The sequence below is a fragment of the Micropterus salmoides genome, unplaced genomic scaffold (assembly GCF_014851395.1).
Source record: "Micropterus salmoides isolate LMB-PRFRI ecotype aquatic unplaced genomic scaffold, ASM1485139v1 Ms_hic_scaffold_17, whole genome shotgun sequence".
Lineage (NCBI taxonomy): Eukaryota > Metazoa > Chordata > Actinopteri > Centrarchiformes > Centrarchidae > Micropterus > Micropterus salmoides.
Genome location: NW_024040817.1, coordinates 8,345,514 through 8,368,888, shown reverse-complemented (window position 1 = coordinate 8,368,888; position 23,375 = coordinate 8,345,514). Strand labels below are relative to the sequence as shown.

The following is a 23,375-nucleotide window of genomic DNA, read 5'->3' as shown; positions in this document are numbered from 1 at the left end:
GCTTGAAGCCTTGCAGATTTACTGATGTTTGAGACAGTACTTTTCCAACCAGAGCTTTTGCTGGAAGTTTTGGATTGGACGTTTGAAATGCTGCCACAGTAATTGACGCACTTTTTTAAATTGGCTCTTACAATACGTTTAGGGATTGCCTTCTCACCCTCATGTATCACACCAGCAGTATGTCATATATCTGCACTGCTGATTTTGTGCTTTCTATATAGTTTCACAGTTTGGAGCCAAATTCATTTAGTCTGTGTGATAATAGTGAATTAAAAGTGAATAACCATGTCAATGAAACTGAATAACCATGTCAATGAAACTACAGACACCAATGGTGAAATTGTGTAACTTTGAATAAAGCCCTTTTTATTGAAAAGCAAAACATCAGTACAAAAGAAATGACATGGCAGTGAAAATAGATCAGACTTTCAAAAAAGACTTAGTGTCTTATATAGCCTGTTTTTTTTTCTTCATATAAAAGTTTTGTATCTATATGTCTGTAAAGCCAGTTATTATTGCTCATTTAGGCATCATTTAATGTAAACTATGTTGTAATTCAATGTTAAATATATATATAGTTCAGTGTATTATATAGTCACAAAAAAAAATCCTCAGCTTGAAACAAAAGTTGGCCTACAAAAATGAAACCAAATGACATCTCTTGATTTAATGTACAAACTTAGTGGTTCTCACCAGAGTGACCTCCCGTAGTCTGGCCGGTGCTGTTGGTAAGCTGCACACTGTCACTCAGCACGAATTCGGGACCCTGAGTGCTGGATGTGTGTATGTTTTACTACATGTGTCTTTTTCCCTGTAGATATATTTTGCCAATGTTAGTAGGTAGCTGGTTACACTTAACAATATCTGAAAGTTGTTACCTCTGCAGAAAAGTTAGTCAGAAAAATAACAAAAAAAACCATGAAAACATTAGTAAATATAGGCGACAACATTTACTGACTTTTGAGGATTACTAACTGGTGAAGCTATTCGGTTACACAGTTAATGAGTAACATATATTTAGGTCACTTGTTTTCATTATAACGGCTCATTTTAATTAACACTAAGTGCACTACTGAGGGTTCAGTTGTTTGCACACTTGATAAAGACACATCAGTTTGTCACCGTCATCCTATTTTTTGTGCACTTTCACTGTGATGCACCATCATGCAACTGGAACGCTTTGAGATCGGAAGTCGGAAATGAGACTTATGCTGCGTTCCAGGCAACTCGGAACTGGGAAATTTTCGACCTCCAACTAGAAAAACTATCCTGGAACGCTACTAGATGTTTCCTACTTGTGAACTCGGAGAAAAAATCTGTACCTCGTTCACTTTCGGAGTCATGCACCTCCATGCACCTGGAACGTTTTGAGGTGGGAAGTCGGAAGTTTCAACTGGCAAATATCCCAGTTCCAACTGGTCTCAAACGCGGCATAAAAACAATACTGACATGTCCAAGTGTACATTAAAATAATTATATGTCACTTGGAAATTTAAATATGAGAAATTAGGAAAATTCAGTGTTCCGTGCAATTTAGAAAGCAGCGTTAACAAAGTCACAGCATTTACTGTTTGTTAGTGTTTCCGTACCACATGACGGGACTTTGCGCACGGCTTTTATTCAGTCTATGGTGCAGGGTATTGTGTTGTTTCTGGATTCAGTCTCTCAGAGAGCTCAGAGCTGTTGACAGGAGCTGTGAGGTCAGAAACACACTGTTAGTCCTCTTTTCCTGCACTGAACTACCTCAGCTCACACTGAAACACCTTTTCAATCTACAGTGCATGTCAGATCAGAGACAACAGAATAAAAACAAGATACTACTTACGAGTTTGAGGTTGTTTGGCTGAAATAAAAACAGAAAGACAAATCATTTCACTTGTCACAGTTGAAAATAGTAGAACATCTTTTCTCATCTTCTCATTTTCCTGATTCTCATTTTCTCTCATGTAAATTAAATGGATATATAAATCCCCTTTCCTGTTTGTTTTAGATGCGTATTATGCTGTAAGTTTATCTCATAGGCTACTAGTCTTACAATGTTGGTTGCTTCAGATGTTTGTTTACTATTTAATGTTGCTTCAGCTTTGCAGTCTGGATAAGAACATAAACTCAGCTCCCATGAGTCTCTCACCTTTCTTCTTTTTGTAAACAGTAAATCCAATAACAGCAATGAGGACGACAGCAAGAACAACCATCAGGATGGTGATGTTACTGGAATCAACTGTTCAGCAAAAAACAAACAAACATAAAGTGATCACAACATGTGAAGATGTTCATCACACGTAAAGGTGGTGAATACAATATAATCTCTTGTATCCCATCACTAGCTTCGGACACCAGAAAAACTGTAACCTTTGACAAGTATTGTGCTGATATGCGGCTCGCTGCGCTGTATGAAAGGTACGGAGCCGATGTTGATCTGCCTCTGAGACGGGAACGTTGAAGTAACAGAGCCAGAACATGTCTGAGTGAAAAGCCACAGCCTGCAAGCTGCTGAGTTCATGAGTTCAAGCAGGTTACAATCTTAGAACCGCAGCGCTAGTGGCTGCTGAAAACTCCATAAAGCCCCTTTAATAGATCAAATTTTGTCTTCCTTTTTGTCAACGTGCTGTAACCTCACTTAGAAATGAAGCACATGCCTGTTTTCTCTGTTGCTTGCATATCTGCTATAAATGGACACCGGGTCAGGATGTAGCTCTGTGTGCGCTCGCGATCCTGTCTCCGACTACAGTGACAACACCACAGCTACGACATGCAGTCCACTAACACCATAAAACAATCGGCTCCCAGCACAACACACACTTCAACACAAACTCCACGTAAGGATATAAAACAACAATAAAGGTTTATGTGATGAAGCCCAAACAGACCAAATGAGATATAGATGATGTCGGTGAAAACATCAGAAAGGCTGGGGAAACATGTTCTCTGGTGCAAAGTTGTATCGCTTTCCACATTACTTCACCAACTAACGGGACCCATATTACTTACCTGTGTATTAAGTCAAAGTGTTGACTTAGCCTGCAAGAAAGGATGCAATGGTAAAAATACACAGATAGTCATGTTAGTTACTGAAAAGCAGCAGGTGAGCTAACGACGATGTCACGACGGCTAAATGCAGTAAATGTAAAGTTATCATGTAATGAGAATGGGTTAGTTGAACCTCAAACAAGTAAGTAAGTAAGCATTTACTAGGGATGTGTGATGGAAATTTTATATTTTACTGTTTTACCTTTTATGCTGCATTGCTGTGATAACTTTATTATGTTGCAGCTAGGTGAAAGTTCCCAGGGGGAAAGTAGCTCATTAGACAGTTTCTTATCTGATTGTCCTTCATCTCAGAGCAGGTGGTCCCTACTCCCTTCCTCCCTAAGACAGCTGCGTAATACCCTTACAGTATAAAGTCACCTGTTTCTTCACTGGCTCTTGGTCTTACACTCTGCTGACTGGTTGCACTCTGTATGTGTGTCTGACCCTGTGAAAAGAATAAAACCCTTAAAAGACGTCTGGATTGAATTCTTTACTTCAGAAGACTCCCTTTAGGAAAATTTCCATTGCAGATGGTAAAAGGTAAAAATATTCAGTTGTATTCTGTGAAATAAGAGTGTTACAGTGTTTTAGGTGAAATCTCCAATCACATTTGCTCAATCGGCATCATGAAAATGTGTGTAATTCCCCTTTAAGATATGTTTAAACCTTTTGTAGTATTAGTACATAATTAATTAATTATTATTATATTAATTATAACATTTGTAATTAAAAATGCTTTTATCACTGTCAGGGTCACATGATCTGACTAGCGATCCTGGTAGAGGACGATTAATTAGTTTAATACTGATCTTAGTCTTTAATCATTTAGAATAGATGGTAAAAGTTAAACTGACTGTGAAAATATAACTGAAAATAAATAAATGTGTATTTTTCACCTTTGCCCCAGTTGGTTCTGATCTTTGTTTTGTCCAGTTTGGTGACGATGTCGTCCTTCACACCAGAGAGATGAAACACACAGTCGTACCTCCTCCAGTCTTCAGGTGTGACTGATGAAAGATTCAGGTCAACACTCGTCTGGAAGGATCCATCGTTGTTGGGGAGGATCTCTCCGTGGTCCACGTCCTCATGAAGCTCCTCTCCATCTTTCCTCCAGAACATCGTGGCTCTGTCAGGGTAGAAACCTGTAGCGTGGCAGCTGACTGGAGAGGAGGGAGTCTTCTGGAGGAGAGACACTGAGGGAAGCTCTGGAGAGAGAGAGAGAAAGAGAAAGAGAGAGAGAGAAAGGGGTGAACAGGAAAGGAAAGAAAACAAAGTAAAAGCATGTTAAAAAAATAAAATAGGGAATCAATAACTGAAGGTGTGAAAATTCTTTCAAGCAAAATAAATGAATAAGTCCATATTATTAGTAACATTATTGTTGTAATGTTACTAATAATATGGACTATGATGAAAATCATGCCAGAAGGTTTTTCCTCTGAAAGCCAAAATTATTTTAGCATTCAGTCTTTTTCACCAAAATGTATTGTGTGTCATTGAGGTCTAACAAATGTGTTGAATACATTTCCTTCCTTATGGACATTTCCAAACCTGATTTAAATTTGTTTTAAATCATGCATTGTAAACAGTCTTTTATTCACTGCCTCTGTAGTTGATTTAATGCGGCCAACTGTTCAGGATTAACGTCCGTGTCCTTCATACACGCATGCATGTGCGTCCTTGTGTGTGTGAACAAGATCCAAACAAACAGGGATCTGCTTGTAAAAACTAAAGCTCCATGGCACCACTACAGGTCAAAATCTCCAGGATACCTTAAAGTGAACTCAAGACACAGCAGATCCATTAGGCTGTTTTCTTTCAGGTAAATGCTCTTCATGTACAGGCCAGTACAGCCGTCTCATGATCAACAGCATAAGAACTACATAACAACCCATTTTGTTACACAGCTTCCACATAGAGACAGAGAAGGTAGTGACACCAACACTAAAGAAACTCACTGCAGTCAGAGAAGAAGGATTTGCCTGTTCTTATGGTTCACAGCAAAGTAGTCAATCAGTTTCAATGTTTTAATTGAACTCAATATTTTAGAAAAATCTAATCTGAAAAAATTAACTTCTACTAACAGTGCACTAACTCACAGTCTCAGCTTTGATAAAAAAGTTATTTACATTTATCCACAGCAATTTACAATTGCTATACATGTCAAAGGTCGCACACGTCTAGAGCAACTAGGGGTTAAGTGTCTTGCTCAGGGACACATTGGTGGTTGTGTCACAGTGGGGAATTGAATTCAGGTCTCTCAAACCAAAGGCTTGATTCTTATCCTCTGTCCCATCACCATCCTAATTTACCCAAAATGTCAGCCTCTACTGATTGATTTATGGCTAAATCAAATCTTATTGCCACCAAAATAAGGTTATGTCAGATTGATTGGAGCGATAATACAACAGCAAGTCAGTCTGAGCAGAGTTTTGAACATTGTTGTGTCTACATCAGGTCATGTGATTCTACCTGTTCTCTGCAGAGAGCTGTTTCCATAGTCCAAAGACTTCTTCAGCCACTCAGGACAAATCTGAGTGAGGAAAATCTCATTGTGTTTTGCTCTAGGTTCATCAGCATTCCATTTCTCTTTGATGGTGAAAGCCTGTGGTTTCAAAGTGATCCATGTCGATGTCTTCGGGTCAAATGCCATCAAGTCCTCTCCATCATAACCATACTGATTAAAACCATTAACCTCTCCTGTCTCCTCATCCCACTCACAGCCGTTCATCCTCTGTAAAACATGGACACCTGAGAGAGAGACAGAAACTGAGAATTTGATTATGAGGATGCACAGACGACATCTCCATCTGTCTTTCTATCAATTTATGCCACTGTTTAAAAGTTACATTAGCAGTTATTTTTATGCGACTATACAAGGTGGGTGTCTTCTTTAATTCTGTGCACCTCAAAATTATATACAGAAAGTCAGACCTGTGTGACACCTGCAGACTCAGAAACAGTCCCAGCTCTAAAAACGTTTACATACGTGTACATGTCTATAATAGAGGCTATATCTGTAAACACCAAACAAAGAAGCAAAACATTTTAACAGTAAAATGTAAAATATAACAAACATTAATACTTTACCTCCACTTTGGTTGAAGTGCTGCTTAAAAAAATGTATCCTGTCTTTAAAGACGTTCGGCAGATACTCAAAACACTCATGGTTGTAATACTGTAACTGCTGAGTGTCGTTTTCTAAAAGTTTTTCCACCCAGTCCTGTTTTGTTTCTACTTTCCTGGTGTTGCTGTCGCAGTAACCCAGCAGAATACCATCAACCACTGCAGCTCCCATGAACTCTGGGAAGTCTGAGACTCCAGAAGATCCAGCTACGAAATACTTCAGGGAGTGTTTCACTGTAGGACAAACAAGGTTAAACATTCAGTTTACAAAAATGTGTATTCAGTATTATTAGGTTCAGTCACATCAGGCTTATCAAGTGTGTCCAAAGAGCAAAAGTAAAGATTTAAAATCTGATCTTACCTGCTGATGAAACGTGACAGAAGAGAAGCAACAAAAACATCATGTCCATCGTATTTTGATAAAGATTCGTGGCTATAAGACTGAAATGCTCACTGACTGCTCATCTCGGTCTGTGGACTGCGTTGTTTTTCAGGTAACGTTACATTTTCGACCACCCTGGTTTAACCAGTCAGTTTTAAGTCGGATATTTGACGGACATTCACTCAGGATCCAGTAGCGTCTTCTTACTCAGTTTCACCAGTTTGGGTAGTGTAAGGTCGGATCAGCTGAGCTCCGAGAGCTCCTGCTCTGAACAAAGTCTTTATCTCGCCGCTTTGGACGTTTGATCAACACCAACGCCTTTGGCGTCGTTTGGACCACGTCTATATACATATAAATATGTCTACATATGTCTATGGTTTGGACATTTAGGGCTGCGCGGTCAAGTTAGCAACAATAAATTTGCATTGTCCAGTTACACTTTCAAAATAAAAGTCGCCTACTTTTAACAATCTGAAACGTCGCTATTTAGTTAAGTTTAGGCACCAAAACTAGGCTACTTGATTAGGTTTAGGAAAGGATCACTGTTTGGGTTAAAATAACCATTACTTATGCTTCATCACTTCACTTATGTAAGTGATGAAGCTTGGCTAATTTTCGCGACTTCTGTAACATAAAATATACATTTTTGACACCGGAAACGAACACTCGTCTTCTGGGTGAAAATTGATCTTCTGGATCACTGTTAACTAACTACCTTACATAGACTTGTCTGTGTCCTGTGTGACGCTCCAGTACGAGAAGTGGGTTTGCTTAGGGACCATCTATAACTGACTTTTTTACTGGAAAAATAAAATAGCATTGTTTCCCAATAGCTTCCTTTTCATGTGACCCACGTTTCCAAACATATGTCCAATTGTATTACTGCACTGCACAAGTGAGACAAGCCTCTTCGTATTAGATGAGTACTTTGTCCATTTTATATTAAAAAACTACCACAAAATTACTTTTAGTTACTTTTGGATTACTTCAATGCCAAAGAGGCAAATGAAGACAAGAGAAGTATCATTGATGCATTTCTGCTCTGTGTATTTTTAGAGAAACATAGAATAACTAAATCTCCTATTCCCCAAATCCATATTTAAATGTTTTTATATGATGAGCCACTATGGCAGTATCTCGCCCATCAATGACAAAAACATTGTTTTGTGGGTATTCTTAATGATATTTAAGTTTGTCATTTGGAAAACCATTTTACAATTTTGATTACTCATTCTGCACTTGTATTAATTTAGCATCCAATGAAAACAATATGAAGCTGTTGAAGTGTTTGCCGGGCCCCACTGATTACTGTACAAAAACACAACTTTCTTCACTGATTCTGGTGAAACTGGATCAGATTTGATGGATCATATTTGATGGAGAAATTATAATAATATAATTATAATATTTACTTTAAATATGGAGAAAATATATTCTAGTTTTCTCTCCGGCTGCTCTGCCTCAACTCTGTGATTCGAAGAGTTTCCTGATGGACAGATAGCTTTACTTGTTGTTGTAAGTTAGTTAACAAGCTAACTAGCTACTGTTATTAGCTCAGTTGTCCATGATTTGTTGGACATGGGCCCTTATAAAGGTGTTTAAGTTACACGGGGTGCGATGCCTGATTGGGAACCGTAGCCGGGCGAACGGGCAATGAAAACCTCGCTCAGCAGCCTCCCAGTGAACACAGCGTGAACAGGGTTATTAGGTAGCTGGTTATGGTAAATAATCTCTGAAATTCATCTGCATGAAAGTTAATCAGAAAAATGTAATATAGCCTACAGGTTTTACTGACTTTTAAGGATTACTAAATGATGTAGCTAGACTGGTAGACCGTAAACGAGTAAAATATCACATATATCAACATATATATCACTTGCACACTCATAATAATAATAATAATAATGCATTACATGTATATAGCGCTTTATCATAGAAACTTAAAGCGCTTCAGAGTGAACTAAGTCCATGATCCTTCCCACCAGACGATCCCACCGTCTCGGCGTGGATCACGGACTGTCTCTCAGACATATAGCATGGGTGAAGGCTTGACACCTTCAACTAAACCTCTCTAAGACTGATCTTTTTGTCAGTCCAGACAAGCAATCTGCAATCTGACCATCAAACTACAAACTGACTCCTCAACCATCACTCCAACCAGGGTGGTGAGGAACTTGGGTGTCATGATTGATGACCAGCTGTCCTTTTCAGACCACATTGCTGCTGTCTCTTGGTCGTGCCTCTTTGCTTTATACAACATAAAAAAAATCAGGTCCTACTTTACTCAGTACACCACCCAGCTTGTGGTACAGGCCCTGGTTATCCCTCATCTAGACTATTGCAATTCCTTCCTAATAGGTCATCCAGCCTGTGCGGTGAAACCCCTACAAATGGTTCAGAACACAGCAGCCCGACTGGTTTTTGATCAGCCCAAAAGGACTCAAGTCACTCCATTACTCAGTGACCTCCACTGGCTCCCCGTGGCCTCCTGAGTCAGATTCAAGTCACAAATGCTTGCATACAGAGTGAGTACTGGGTCTGCCCCCAGCTACCTAAACTCCATAATACAAGCCTAAGTTCCTTCTCGGCCACTACGCTCCTCCAGCAAACGCCGCCTGGCTCTGTGACACCACGATGGTGGAAGGAGCTACCACACGCCATCAGAGCAGAGGCGTCCCTCTCTAACTTCAAGAAGCTCTTGAAAACTCATCTCTTCCGAGAACACTGTCTCTCTAACCCCTGACCTCTAACATGCACTTCCTGTGCTGTTTTTCTTCTATCCTTCTTACAATTCTCTTGAATCGATAGCACTTTTTTGTTAACTCTTACTTCTTTCTCTAGGCATTTACTCCATTGATGCGATATGTGCTATGAGCTCTTACTAGTATTTATTGCTGCGCTTACTAGTATGTATTGTCAGTTATAGATCTTGGGCTGTTTTAATGCTTTGTTGATGCTTATGTACTTTTCCTCAAATGTAAATCACTTTGGATAAAAGCATCAAATGAGTAAATGTAAATGAAGTTGGGGGGGATCTCAACCATCACCAATGTGTAGCTCCCTGGGTGATGGAGAGCAACCCTTTTGTGCCAGAACGCTCACCACACATTAGCCTGAGGCAGAGAGGGAGGGAAGCATAGAGCCAATTTCTGTGTGGGATAGTTAGATGGCCAGATAGAGAAAGCCAGGTTGGGAATTTAGCCACGACACCAGTGAACCCCCAACTCTGGCATCTTTAATGACCACAATGAGTCAGGACCTCGGATTAACATCTTATATAAAGGACGGCAAAGAAACATCAGTTTGTCACGGTCAGCCATGACCAACATTTTTAGCAACTCTTACCTTGTAAGTTGAAAGTTGTTTTTGCCTTAAATTGACTTGATTTCATCATGAGAATTAAATGTGACAGATTATAGCTCAGTCAGTCCTTCGAACCTGTTAAAATACCTTTAAATAGCCCAACCAATAACATGTAGTTATTATTGGTTGTATTGGCTATTTAAAAGGCTTGTTTACTGCTTGTTCTCTTTGTTTGTTATAATTGATATAATTTCACAATAATGATTTTAAAATGCATTAGACTGTCAATTACATATTCTTACATGCTGAATGTTGAGCTTTCAGGAAAAGTAATTACCACAATTTAAAGAATATTTACGCAAAACATTTTTATATCTGTGAACTCAGTAACCATGACACTGGTCTTTTCAAATTTAGTTTTTAATCAGTTGAATATTTTTTGGGGATGATTTATTAAAGTTGCTGTATAAATGTTGCCACATAAAATGTTTCCCCAGCCCTTAAATATTAGTGCCATAAAACAAACAAACAAACAAACAAAACATATTTCCTTACTAATTTAGTCGCTTAGTAATGACTTCATAGACACAGTACTTTCTGGTAAACAGTTTTGATTATTTAAGTGAGACAGAATAGTCAAATACTCATATTCACAATGAAACTTTACAAGCCGAAAGGAATTACAACTTTTTTATGTTTTTAATATTTTAAATGCAAATGAGTTATTTCCTCACGCTGATCTACATATAACAACAATAACAATTAGTCATTTAGCTGACACATTTCCAAAGCGACTTACAATTGCTATATATGTCAGAGGTTGCACGCCTCTGGAGGAAATAGGGGTTAAGTGTTTTGCTCAGGGACACACTGCTGAATGATGTAGTGGTGATCAAACCCAGCTGTCCCCAACCAGAGCAATGTGTCTTATCCACAAATGGCCAGACATTTATGGAAGGGTTTATTAAAATATTTTTTTATGGATTTATTCAAAATGTACCAGTCATATGTGTTACGAACCCTTTTATACCACACATTTACAGATAAAATAACACAAACAAACTCTGTAAATGTCTTGCTATAAGATCTAAGAAACAGTGTGTAAAATTTAAATGACCAAACTGCCTTGAAGGGCGAGGAAAATAACTTGTCGTACAAAACGGCTGTTTAAGATTAGCTAACGCATTAGAAACACACTTAGCATTAATATAACTGTTTGTCACATGAACACATTTCTTGTAGATATCTGATATATGAACTAGCTAACAATGTTAACTAGAAAACAAGCTTTTAAATTATATATAATTCAATATGGACAGTTCTTTAAAACACCAGTTGAACTTTTACCTGGAAAATGCTAACAAAGACGAAACTTATGCAGACTGCAGTTAACAGACTTTAAAATGTTTAGATGTATTATTCAAGGTACTGGCAACATTTGAATTCAAATCCGATAAGTTGTAGGGTTGTTTGGTTGTTGGCAATCAAATCTGATGTAAGCACACTCACAATCCTGATGACCCTTATTTTCATTCATTAATCTTGAGTCATAAAATCCTAATAAATAATATCATTAGATGTTTTTGATGTTGTTGCTTTTTTTTTGCCATGACTGTTTAATGTTATTGAGAAATACTCAAGATTTGAGTTTTCAGGATGAATATGAAGCTACTTCACCTGTGTTGCAGAAAACCAACTTTAGCAAAGTTAAAATAATTGCACTTTTTCTGTTTTAATAATTTCAGGTATCGATTATCTTCGTGTATCGCAGCTCGTTTTAAAAAACAATCACTGCGTGCAGAATGTGTTTGGAAATCAGTTTTCTGGATTCAGTTTCTCAGTGAACTCAGAACTGTTGTCAGGAGCTGTAAGGTAAAAACACACTGTTAGTCCACGTATCCTGCACTGAACTGTCTTTAATAAACATGCTACAACCTGTTGCAGAGGCTGGTCATTCAGAATGTCTTGGGCAGATCTAACAAACGTTTGGTATGAAAAGCCTCTGCAACTGGCACAGCATCTGATGTTTTATCATTCAGTATCAATAAGACTGGCTCAACAACTTGAATGTGACATTTGCAACCTGCAGCATCCAACCAAAAAGAGCATCAGACTAAACAGCAGCAGAGTAATTAAAGTTACTATGATCCACCACCAAATCCAAAGTCTGTGTAAATTTTCTGTAAATTCTGACAGACAAATATCTACTAAATTCTTAAATTATTTTTTTATAGCTTTCAATATAATTTAAATAGATTTTTTTCTCCCATCTACATCCAGAGGAAACCTCAGAGTTTCTATCTTAAGACCAACTGGCAACAACTGTTCATACGTTTTTACTGATGCCCTGATGATGAAATTGATCTATTATATGGCCATTCATTTTCTAGTAACACATCATCAAACAAGTGGATGTCACATCTGATAAAACAGAATAAAAACAACTTCTACTAACCATATGGGGGGCATTTGGCTGAACAAAGAGGAGGAGAAATCATTTTAGTGTTCACAGTTGTGAAAGCCACAATCTGGTCCACTTCTACCCACAGTAAATAAATATCTTTTACCCTTCCAAACAACATACTGTACACTGCTCTATCATCATGATGTCTCTCTATTAGTTTCTCCATAATAGGAATTGAGGCTTGTGTTTGTTGTATAGATGTATAAAACCATCAACTCAAAGTAAAAATTCTGAGGACTCAAACAAATTCAACAAGGATTCAACTATTTTTCCTCACAGAGGAAGGTGGGAGTGTTTCTGATTTGACAAACCAAATATTGTAGGCTATCAGAGCCCATATCATACAGTCGGGTAGGTCAGAGGTCGTTTCAGATGAAGAAAACCATGTGACTAATGATGCCCAAAGCGTCAAACGTGACTGATGCTTGTTTGACAGAAGAGAGGAAAATAAGAAAAATGATCATTTTGAGACGTGATCATAAGTATAAGAACATTTCCACCTGATACCAAATAATAATGTAAGAATTTAAAGTAGGCTAACGGGCTAAGGTGAAACAGTGAATATCCCTCTACAATTGTAAAAAATAAAAATAATAATAAGCAGCAGTCCTATAATAAGCTTTAGCGACATCAACGCTGCAGTGTAGGCCTACAGTGGGTCTTCTGACTGTAAATGGTCTCCCAAAAACACGTGCATGCAAACCTGACTGGCACACTACACACAGTGCAGCCCAATTAATCCAGTGTGCACTTTTTGTGTTCACGTTTCATGATTTGGTAGCTAAATAGTTGTCACTTTCATGCACCCGTGGTAAAGGAATTCCCTTGTAATACCGTCCTGATATTTAATTTCATGTTCAGATGTTGTATATTGTTGGAGATAAATGTTACTAATTTGAAAGTATTTACCTTTGCTAGTTAGCTCAGTTTGTTAGAGTCACTATTTATTGTATATTAACATTATTTATAGCCTTTTATGTAGCCGTGATATTTAATGCCCCTTGTTTCACCACTAGGTGGTACTGTCTGTATTTTAACAGGAGAGCTGGTGATGTGTATGTTATTTCTCTGGTTTTACAAGTGGTCATATCTTACTGTCGACTAGTGTTCTTAATATTATTGGTGTTTGTTTATTATGGTAGCATTTGTAAAGGTGTAAACCTTTGATTATAAGTTATTAACCTACTGTTTTTATCTTAAGAATACTGTAACCTGAGGAAACCCTTGTAGGATACAGAATAGGAAATATTCTGGGATGTATATGTCCTAAACTTTATTATTTATTTATGTCGTATTTCTGCAGAACCACCCACACAAATACAATCTGAATCTCCTATTTCATCTTTGTAATAAAGAAAAAAAATGTGTGTGTTTGTCTGTCTGTTTGTAGCCTATTTCGATTTTGTCAGAAACTGTTAACCAACTGACTCCAAACGTAGCGGGTGTGTTGCTGGGGACACAAGGGAGTGCCTTGGAAAGATATAAGTCCCTGTCCCTGCGTGAGTACCCTGCTCTCGCTGAGCAGCCCTGCCGTGTCCCCGTGAGCGTTCCCCACCTTCACTGCTGCAGACTGCTGCTCAGCTCTGTTCTCCATGTGTATTAAATCTGAACGTGTTGTGTTCCAAATTGCTCCTTTAGGAGAGAGAGATGTGAAACTGCTCTCTTCTTTCAGCTCTATGTTGCTTTTACTACTTATGGCTCAAGAAACAAAGTCATGTTATATGTTAATAAATCTTGACAGACTAAATTATACCATTAATAAAAGTAGAAAGTACTAGTGCTTTCTTTTAACGATATACTTTTAGGGTTTGCCTCCACCTTCATGTCTCACAGTAGGCCTACATCATATAGCCTATTTTGTCCTTCCTCTATAGTTTCACAGTGGAGCCAAATTAATTTAGACTGAGTGATAATAGTGAATAAAAGTGCAATATTCATGTCAATGAAACTAGAGACACAGATGGTGAACTTGTGTGACTTTACATAAAACCCTTTTTATTGAAAAAGAAGAACATCAGTACAAAAGGAATGACAGACAATAAATGCAGCAAATAAATGAAGCTTTCAAAAAGTTCTAGTCAAATTCACATTTAGCTGATGCTTTCATCCAAAGTGACTTACAGTTGCTATGTATGTCAGAGGTCGCACACCTCTGGAGCAACTAGGGTTTAAGTGTCTTGCTCAGAGACACATTGGTGGATGTGTTAGCAGGAAATTGAACCCCACTTTCTGAAGCCAAAGGCATGCGCCTTATCCACTGCCCCATCCCCACCCCATTCAGCCTTTTTCCAAATATAAGTTTTGTATCTAGGCCTACATGTAAAGCTAGGTATCGTTGCTCACAGTAAGCCATCTGTTTGTAGATATTTCCTTTACATCTGTAATGTGACAGATGTTTTATGGTGGATGTCAAAACAATCTCAGAATGTTTCTTTGCTTTTATCTTAAGGAAGCTTGTTTAACTGGAGGCAGGGGTCTGAAATTCACATTCAAGTTTTATTCTGCCATTCAGAGATTGTATCTGCCACTTTTTGAAATATAGACCATGCTCTAAATGCAGAACAAACAGTTCATTTAAGTATCATTTAATGTTAATTATGTTGTATTTCAGTGTTCAATATATTTAGGCTACACAAAAACATTACGTCACAGTGTATTACACAGTCAGTGTTTAATACAAAACACACAGTTCAAGCACTAATGAATTAGTCATTTTCTCAGTTCAAATCTCCGCAAGATGCCATATCTCAACAAAATCCTCCTCTTCTGTAACTCAGCAAGCAAACAAAAATAATTCTCAGCGTCAATACCAAAGTTGGACTACCAACTTTTGTACTGACTGGCTGGTGCTGTTGATAAACAGCGCACCGACTCTTAATCAGTACGAACTGGGCCTCTTCCACTGGTGAGTTTGGTTTGAAACTCCACCACTGATATTCCCTGAGCTGAGTGCTCGGTGTGTGTGTTACATGTGTCTTTCTGTAGTGCATTTTCTCTGTCTGCTAACAGTATTTACCTGCATTCGGTTAGTGCTAATGTCAGTACTCTGACTAGAGGTGTGAATATTTAACACAGTGCAGTATTTACTGTTTTGCCTTTTCACATGACGTCACTGCGTGCAGGGCTTTAATACAGTCTATGGTGCTGGGTGGTGTGTTTCTCAATCATTCAGTCTCTCAGAGAGCTCAGAGCTGTTGACAGAAGCTGTAAGGTCAGAAACACACTGTTAGTCCTCTTTTCCTGCACTGAACTACCTCAGGTCTCACTGAAAGCCCCTTTTTAATCTACAGAGTGAATGTCACACCAACAGAATAAAAACAAGATTCTACTTACGAGTTGGAGGTCAATTTGCTGAAATAAGAATAAAGAAATATTTTACTTGTCACAGTTTAACATGTCAGAATATATTTTATTATAATTTTGTCTCATGTGAATTAAAGTGATACATAAATGACCTTTACTTTTCTTTTTAGATCTCTTTATATTGTGTGTATTATACTGTATGTTTATATGATAGGTTACTCTGTCTTACTGTTGGTTGCCTCAGATGTTTGTTAACTATTAAACGTTACTTCAATTTTGCAGTCTGAATAAGAAGATGAACTCAGCTCCTTTGGTCTCTCACCTCTCTTCTTTTTGTAAACAGTAAATCCAATAACAGCGATGAGAACGACAGCGAGAACAACCACTGCAGCAGTAATCGGTATGGTGATGTTGCTGGACCCATCTGAGAGCAAACATAATGTGATCACAACATGTGAAGATGTTCATCACACATACAGGTGGTGAATACAAAAAAAATATATTGTTTAGTATCAGTAGCTTGATGTGTGTGCAGAAATATACAGGATTTAAATGGCACCTGAAAAAACTTTGACAATCACTGTAGAAACCATCAGTAGCTTTAAATATTTTGAAACTGTGATTAAAAACCACCTTAGCTTTACAAAGAATGCTGTCTAAATTGTTAAGAAAGACACAGATAGTGTTTTCTTTGAGCTGTAAATTTATTTTCTGTTATGTTACAAGGACCTGTACCTACCTGCCTGCCTGTAAGCTACCTTATCAGTGAATCATCCTGGACTGCCTGCGTTTGGCTCAACATTGCCTTGCTTAACGAGCAGTGACTTGACAACTCAAGTGCAGTTTATTAAACTCAGAGAATTATTCTGAAAAAAAAATCACCCTGATGATGTTATCAGGGGAGATTACAACTTTTTAGCAGAGAGGCCACGTTATTAACTTGGTAAGTGGAGTTTAAAGAAGTGAGCATTGACTAGGTGACGACAGACTAGTAAAAGGTAAAATAATTGAATTGTATTATGGGAAATAACAGTGTTGATTTTCAAGACTAAAGTCAGGATATCTTTAATCACCTTCGCTGCTGTGTCTCTCACAAGTCAGCCAGCTTTATGAAAGTGTAGTTCTACGTTGCTGAAATGTCCTTGTAAAGACACTTGACACACATGGTGCAACTTTTTGAGCAATGTTGCCGAGCAATATTTCTCAGGCACTTTCCCACAGAGAATGGGCAACACATTTCTATCTGAATACTTTAGAACGTCTTGGGCAATTTTTGAGATCCTTCAATCAGAATGCTAGCATCTGATCACATGACAGGCTTGGAGATTTCAGGAAAAAAATCAATCAAGATGGCGGCATTTCAGCAGCAATGAAGTGAAGAAAAGGAGGAGCGTCAACTTACATCTTTTTATGCCAATAAGTTGTCGTATGTATGTTTGAAAAGACCGATCCCTCTTGTTTTCAATAACGAGCTGCAAAGTTTGACTATGTTTTGAACGGATAGCGGGGGGCTGGGAATTACGCTAGTTATCTTTACTCCCACACTGTTCATAAATCATATAACTGGTTCGCAGGTATCTATTTTTAGGGTCATATGCGACTAAATTGGTATTTATTGTAGAGCCCGATAGACTTCTGGCATTTTTAAGGCTGACACATAAAAAAGATGGAATGCATGAATGTAATAACTATGGCAAATTAACCAGAGTATCTTCATGATACTTACTTAAGTAAAAGAAATATTGAAGCCAAGATATGCAGTGTCCGTCTCCCTGGCAATAGTTTTGCGCCTCTGATTGGTTGTTGCCAACTGTCCGTTGCCCTAATCAGTTGCCCTGTGTCTCACCTGGTTGCCCATTGACAGCTGCATTGCCCACTAGCATTGATCAAAAAGTTGCCCGGCGTATCATCAGCTTAAGATATTAAACTTTCTGTGGTATAACTACACAATTGGAACATTTGTAATTAAAAATTATTTGATAACGCTGGTAGGGTCACATGATCTGACCAGCAATCCTGAAGGGGGGAAAAAAAATTGTTTTCTAGGTTTTTTAACTATTTGGAACAGGTGGTAAAAGTGAAACTGACTAGAAAAAATGACACCATTCAGCAAAAACAAATAAACAAATAAATTAGTGTTGCTCACCATTGTCATTACTAAACAGAGTTTTGCCCCAGTTGGTTCTGATCTTTGCTTTGTCCAGTTTGGTAACGATGTCGTCCTTCACACCAGAGAGATGAAACACACAGTCGTACCTCCTCCAGTCTTCAGGTGTGACGGATGAAAGATTCAGTTCAACACTCATCTGGAAGGATCCATCGTGGTTGGGGAGGATCTCTCCGAGGTCCACGTCCTCATGAAACTCCTCTCCATCTTTCCTCCAGAACATCGTGGCTCTGTCAGGGTAGAAACCTGTAGCGTGGCAGCTGACTGGAGAGGAGGGAGTCTTCTGGAGGAGAGACACTGAGGGAAGGTCTGGAGGGAGAGAGAGAGAGAGAGAGAGAGAGAGAGAGAGAGAGAGAGAGAGAGAGAGAGAGAGAGAGAGAGAGAGAGAGAGAGAGAGAGAGAGAGAGAGAGAGAGAGAGAGAGAGAGAGAGAGAGAGAGAGAGAGAGAAAAAAGGGTGAACAGGAAAGGAAAGAAAGTAAAAGCATGTTAAAAAATAAAATAGGGAATCAATAACTGAAGGTTTGAGCAAAATAAATGAAAAAGTGAACATTACAACAATAATGTTGACTAATAATATGGACTATGATGCAAATCTTACCAAAAGATCCAAACAAACATGCATCTGCATGTAAAAACAAAAACTCTTTGGCACCAATAGTGATCAAAATCTCCAGGGTTCAGCTTAAAGTGAACTCAAGACACAGCAGATCCATTTTCTTTCAGGTAAATGCTCTTCATGTACAGGCCAGTACAGCCGTCTCATGATCGACAGCATAAGACAGAACTACATAACAACGCATTTGTTACACAACTTCCACATTGTATAGAGACAGAGAAGGTAGTGACACCACCACTAAAGAAACTCACTGCAGTCAGAGAAGAAGGATCTGCCTGTTTTTTTTACGGTTCACAAAGTGTTACACAAAGTAGTCAATCAGTTTCAATGTTTTAACTGAATTCACTGTTCAGTGAAAAACTTACTTATACTAACTGTGCACTAACTCTCACAGTCTCTTTCTTTGAGAAAAAAGTAATTTACCCAAAATGTCAGCCTCTACTAATTGATTTATGGCTAAATCAAATCTTATTTGGGTGGGCAAAATCGCCTGTTGCGGTCTTCAGATCTAGGGACTTTAGAAGTCCCGAGGTCCAGGTACAAACAGTGGTACAAACAGATCAGGCCTTCGCTGTTGCTGGCCCAAAAGTCTGGAACAAGCTCCCCCCTGACATTCGCACTATAACGGATGTTGTTCATTTTAAATCAAAACTTATTTATTTAGAATGGCTTTAAATACGCAGTAGTGGTCCAACAACCTCCCTCTTCTTCTGATGATTTTAGGCAACCTTATCTGGCTTACTGTTTTCTATGCTTCACGTGTTTTGTCTTGTCTTTTATTGAATGCTGTGTTGTTTATTCTTGGTTGATGTAAAGCACTTTGGACACCTATTGGTTGCTGTAAAGTGCTATATAAATAAATGTTGATTGATTGATTATTGCCACCAAAATAAGGTAGTGTCAGATTGATCAGAGTGATAATACAACGGCAAGTCAGTCTGAGCAGGGAATGAATATTGTTGTGTCCATGAAACCAAATCAGGTCATGTGATTCTACCTGTTCTCTGCAGAGAGCTGTTTCCATAGTCCAAATACTTCTTCAGCCACTCAGGACAAAGCTGAGTGAGGTAAACCTCATTATTTTTTGCTCTAGGTTTGTCAGCATTCCATCTCTCTTTGATGGTGACAGCTTGTGGTTTCAAAGCGATCCATGTCGATGTCTTCAGGTCAAATGCCATGAAGTCCTCTCCATCATAACCATACTGACTAAAACCATTAAACTCTCCTGTCTCCTCATCCCACTCACAGCCACTCATCCACTGTAAAACATGGACACCTGAGAGAGACAGAAACAGAAACTGTGATTAACATGATGCACAGATAACATCTCCATCTGTCTTTCTATCAATGTCTGTGTCACTCTTTAAAAGTTGGTAGCTATTGCTCTGTGAATATGATGGATGGCTGCCAATTGCACTATACAATGTGGATATGTCTTCTTACATTCTGTGCACCTCAAAATGATATACACAGAGTTAAACCCATGTGACACCTGCAGCCTCACTTACAGTCCCAGCTCTAAATACACCTATAGGATTTCTGACACAGCACGTCTTAGGCAGAGGGCGCAAGTGTAATGGAAAAGACCACTTCTCAAAAATGTGCCGCACAAAAGGACCAAAGAAACAAAATGTGAACAGCGTTGAAGTAGACCAAAAAGAGTTTGCATTTATTGCAAAAGAAGAGAGACTTACCTTTTGTGTGGGGGGAGTAGACTTGAAAATGTTAGTAGATTCAGGTGCTACAAGTAATGTGATGGGAGAAAATGTTGGGACAGGCCGAAGGCACAAAAGATATAGTGTTATTCATATGTGCCAAAAGAACAGAGAAATTTGTACCCATACTCATCCAGTCAGTCACTGCCAGTTAAGGGGGCATTCAAGTGTCAAATCAAAATTGGTGACAGGACTGATCAGGCAGAGTTCATCGTGATTATAGGAAATGGTGAACCACTCCTGGAACAGAAGACAGCCATGAAGCTGGGGGTACTGAAGGTGGCAAACAGAACATAGCGGACATAAAACATGGACACCTGAGACAGAGACAGAAACTGAGAATTTGATTATGAGGATGCACAGACGACATCTCCAACTGTCTTTCTATCAATTTATGCCACTGTTTAAAAGTTACATTTGTAGTTATTGTTATGCGACTATACAAGGTGGGTGTCTTCTTTAATTCTGTGCACCTCAAAATTACATACAGAAAGTCAGACCTGTGTGACACCTGCAGACTCAGAAACAGTCCCATCTCTAAATACCTTGCAGATGGCTGTAATGATCCCAAGTTTTCACGTGTGTACATGTCCATAATAGAAGATATATCCGTTTGACAAACAACAAACAAAGAAGCAAAACATTTTAACAGTAAAACGTAAAACAACAAACATTAATACTTTACCTCCACTTTGGTTGAAGTGCTGCTTAAAAAAATGTATCCTGTCTTTGAAGACGTTTGGCAGATACTCAAAACACTCATGGTTGTAATACTGTAACTGCTGAGTGTCGTTTTCTAAAATTTTTTCCACCCAGTCCTGTTTTGTTTCTACTTTCCTGGTGTTGCTGTCGCAGTAAGCCACCAGAATACCATCAAACACAGCAGTTCCCATGAACTCTGGGAAGTCTGAGACTCCAGAAGATACAGCTGCGAAATACTTCAGGGAGTGTTTCACTGTAGGACAAACAAGGTTAAACATTCAGTTTACAAAAATGTGTATTCAGTATTATTAGGTTAAGTCACATCAGGCTTATCAAGTGTGTCCAAAGAGCAAAAGTAAAGATTTAAAATCTGATCTTACCCGCTGATGAAACGTGACAGAAGAGAAGCAACAAAAACATCATGTCCATCGTATTTTGATAAAGATTCGTGGCTATAAGACTGAAATGCTCGCTGACTGCTCATCTCGGTCTGTGGACTGCGTTGTTTTTCAGGTAACGTTACATTTTCGACCACCCTGGTTTAACCAGTCAGTTTTAAGTCGGATATTTGACGGACATTCACTCAGGATCCAGTAGCGTCTTCTTACTCAGTTTCACCAGTTTGGGTAGTGTAAGGTCGGATCAGCTGAGCTCCGAGAGCTCCTGCTCTGAACAAAGTCTTTATCTCGCCGCTTTGGACGTTTGATCAATACCAACGCCTTTGGCGTCGTTTTTGAACATTTAGGGCTGCGCGGTCAAGTTAGCAACAATAAATTTGCATTGTCCAGTTACACTTTCAAAATAAAAGTCGCCTACTTTTAACAATCTGAAACGTCGCTATTTAGTTAAGTTTAGGCACCAAAACTAGGCTACTTGATTAGGTTTAGGAAAGGATCACTGTTTGGGTTAAAATGACCATTACTTATGCTTCATCACTTAACTTATGTAAGTGATGAAGCTTGGCTAATTTTCGCAACTTCTGTAACATAAAATATACATTTTTGACACCGGAAACGAACACTGGTCTTCTGGGTGAAAATTGATCTTCTGGATCACTGTCAACTAACTACCTCATTACTCAGACTTTTCTGTGGGCCTTTCTCATATCCCGAATTTCTGCCTCCTCGACTCCTAGTGCTCGCATATCGGGAGGAGGGACAAACACGCGCCCCGAGGAGTCGAGGAGGTGGAAATTTGGGAAATGAGACAGGCCCTGTGTCCCACACATAGACTGTATATAAGGTCCTCCACCTACATGCTTAAAAGTGACGCTCCAGTGTGAGAAGTGGGTTTTCTTAGCGACCGTCTGTAAATTACTTTTCTACTGGAAAAATTAGCATTGTTTTTCAATAGCTTCCTTTTCATGTGACCCACGTGTCCAAACATGTCCAATTGGATTACTACACTGCACAAGTAAACCTCATCATATTCTCTGAGTACTGTTTATTTTATATTAACATTTTCATGGGAAAAAATGCAATCATTATCAATATTGTCCAAATCACTCCAAACCAGTGCTGAATTGTACTATTACACTGGATAAACGAGACAGCATCTGCCATGAATGTGTGCATGGCTGTTGACATGTAGTGTGCATTAATTCACAGACTGGATAGAGCTGAGGATAAAATCACCGACCATCTGTGATTAGTGGACGTGCAGTCTCCTGAGCCCCATAAACTGTATGTTGTATGTTATGCTCGCCGTTGCCCCCAGAATTTTTAAGTAGTCTTCAGATTTCATAATGCCATGCACACAGTCAAGACATGCAGTCCCTGAAGCAACACATTCATTTGTGTATTTTTATCTTTACTGAAAAGTGAAACATCAGCACCAAAAGAGCAATACATTTCATTTTGACCAACGAAGGTTAAAATCAAGGGCAACTGGACTTGGTTGAAGATACTGGAAGACGTTTCGTCCCTCATCCAAAGGACTTCTTCAGTTCTGACTGACTGGCAGGGAAACTCAGCTATTAAACCTCAGTGGGGTCGTTGGCCCGGGTCATTGATACCGCTGGTTCGTTAGTGTTCCTGGTTGCTATGACGACAGTTGTTACAATCGTTAAGACTACCTGTGGCCAAAACTGAATGACCATCGTTGGTATCTTCACCTGAGGCCAATAGGTTACGGTCAGTCAGACTGAGAATCTTCATAGACATTTCATTTTGACATTCATTTATGTTCATCAATACACGGTAAATTGTGAACCTTACTATGAAATGTTAAATTTCATGTTAAATTATGTTTTGACCTATCACTAAGCCGTGACCTAATGTAATTTTAAGTTGCCTTCACTCATCCAAGCAAAGAGCAGACACTCTGGTATGACCCGGCCTTATGTCTACGTCGTATCTGCTCAGGCTAAACTACTGTGGCTGTCCCTACTGACTTGATAAGCAACTTCGTGTCAGTGCCATGGCCCGCTCAGTAGTCCAACCGCCATCACTTACCATTGGACACTAGTTAGCAACCCCTGCGATATGATGAACTTTTCATAAATCAGCTTGTCCTGTTTTACCAAAGAATAAAACATTTCAATAATCTATCACAGGAGGTGATTATGAAC

At 38.8% G+C, this 23,375-nt stretch overlaps 2 protein-coding genes across 4 annotated transcripts in view; both read right to left on the bottom strand.

Moving 5' to 3' along the window:
- LOC119908018 (major histocompatibility complex class I-related gene protein-like) overlaps nucleotides 1-21,539 on the bottom strand; it is an 84,846-nt gene extending 63,307 nt beyond the window's left edge. Inside the window, exon 1 of the mRNA XM_038725755.1 lies at nucleotides 21,187-21,539. Coding sequence (XP_038581683.1) covers nucleotides 21,187-21,235 — 49 coding nt within the window. The 5' untranslated portion in view covers nucleotides 21,236-21,539. The remainder of the gene's footprint in view (nucleotides 1-21,186) is intronic.
- LOC119908019 (major histocompatibility complex class I-related gene protein-like) lies at nucleotides 966-6,870 on the bottom strand. 3 transcript variants are annotated; one of them, XM_038725757.1, is made up of 7 exons: nucleotides 6,515-6,870; nucleotides 6,118-6,387; nucleotides 5,500-5,796; nucleotides 3,927-4,235; nucleotides 2,132-2,221; nucleotides 1,826-1,843; nucleotides 966-1,693 (listed from the first exon to the last, which is right to left on the bottom strand). In XM_038725757.1, exons 1-7 carry the CDS (start codon nucleotides 6,561-6,563, stop codon nucleotides 1,626-1,628), a joined length of 1,101 nt encoding a protein of 366 aa, XP_038581685.1. In that variant the 5' UTR covers nucleotides 6,564-6,870; the 3' UTR covers nucleotides 966-1,625. The 3 variants fall into 3 exon arrangements, with proteins under 3 accessions (XP_038581685.1, XP_038581687.1, XP_038581688.1); XM_038725759.1 differs by having other exon boundaries at nucleotides 5,500-5,778; nucleotides 6,515-6,866; XM_038725760.1 differs by lacking the exons at nucleotides 966-1,693; nucleotides 1,826-1,843; nucleotides 2,132-2,221 and adding an exon at nucleotides 3,402-3,475 and having other exon boundaries at nucleotides 6,515-6,869.
- Nucleotides 21,540-23,375: the final 1,836 nt, after the last annotated feature.

Bases quoted from the DNA above. Each gene is read 5' to 3' on its own strand.
- LOC119908019 (XM_038725757.1), bottom strand. From the start codon at position 6,563: ATGGACATGATGTTTTTGTTGCTTCTCTTCTGTCACGTTTCATCAGCA. The intron at 4,236-5,499 runs GTAGAATCACAT...CTCTCTCTCCAG, and splicing joins CAGCTCTCTGCAGAGAACAG to AGCTTCCCTCAGTGTCTCTC. The intron at 2,222-3,926 runs GTGAAAAATACA...TTTGCTGAACAG, and splicing joins CAGAACCAACTGGGGCAAAG to TTGATTCCAGTAACATCACC.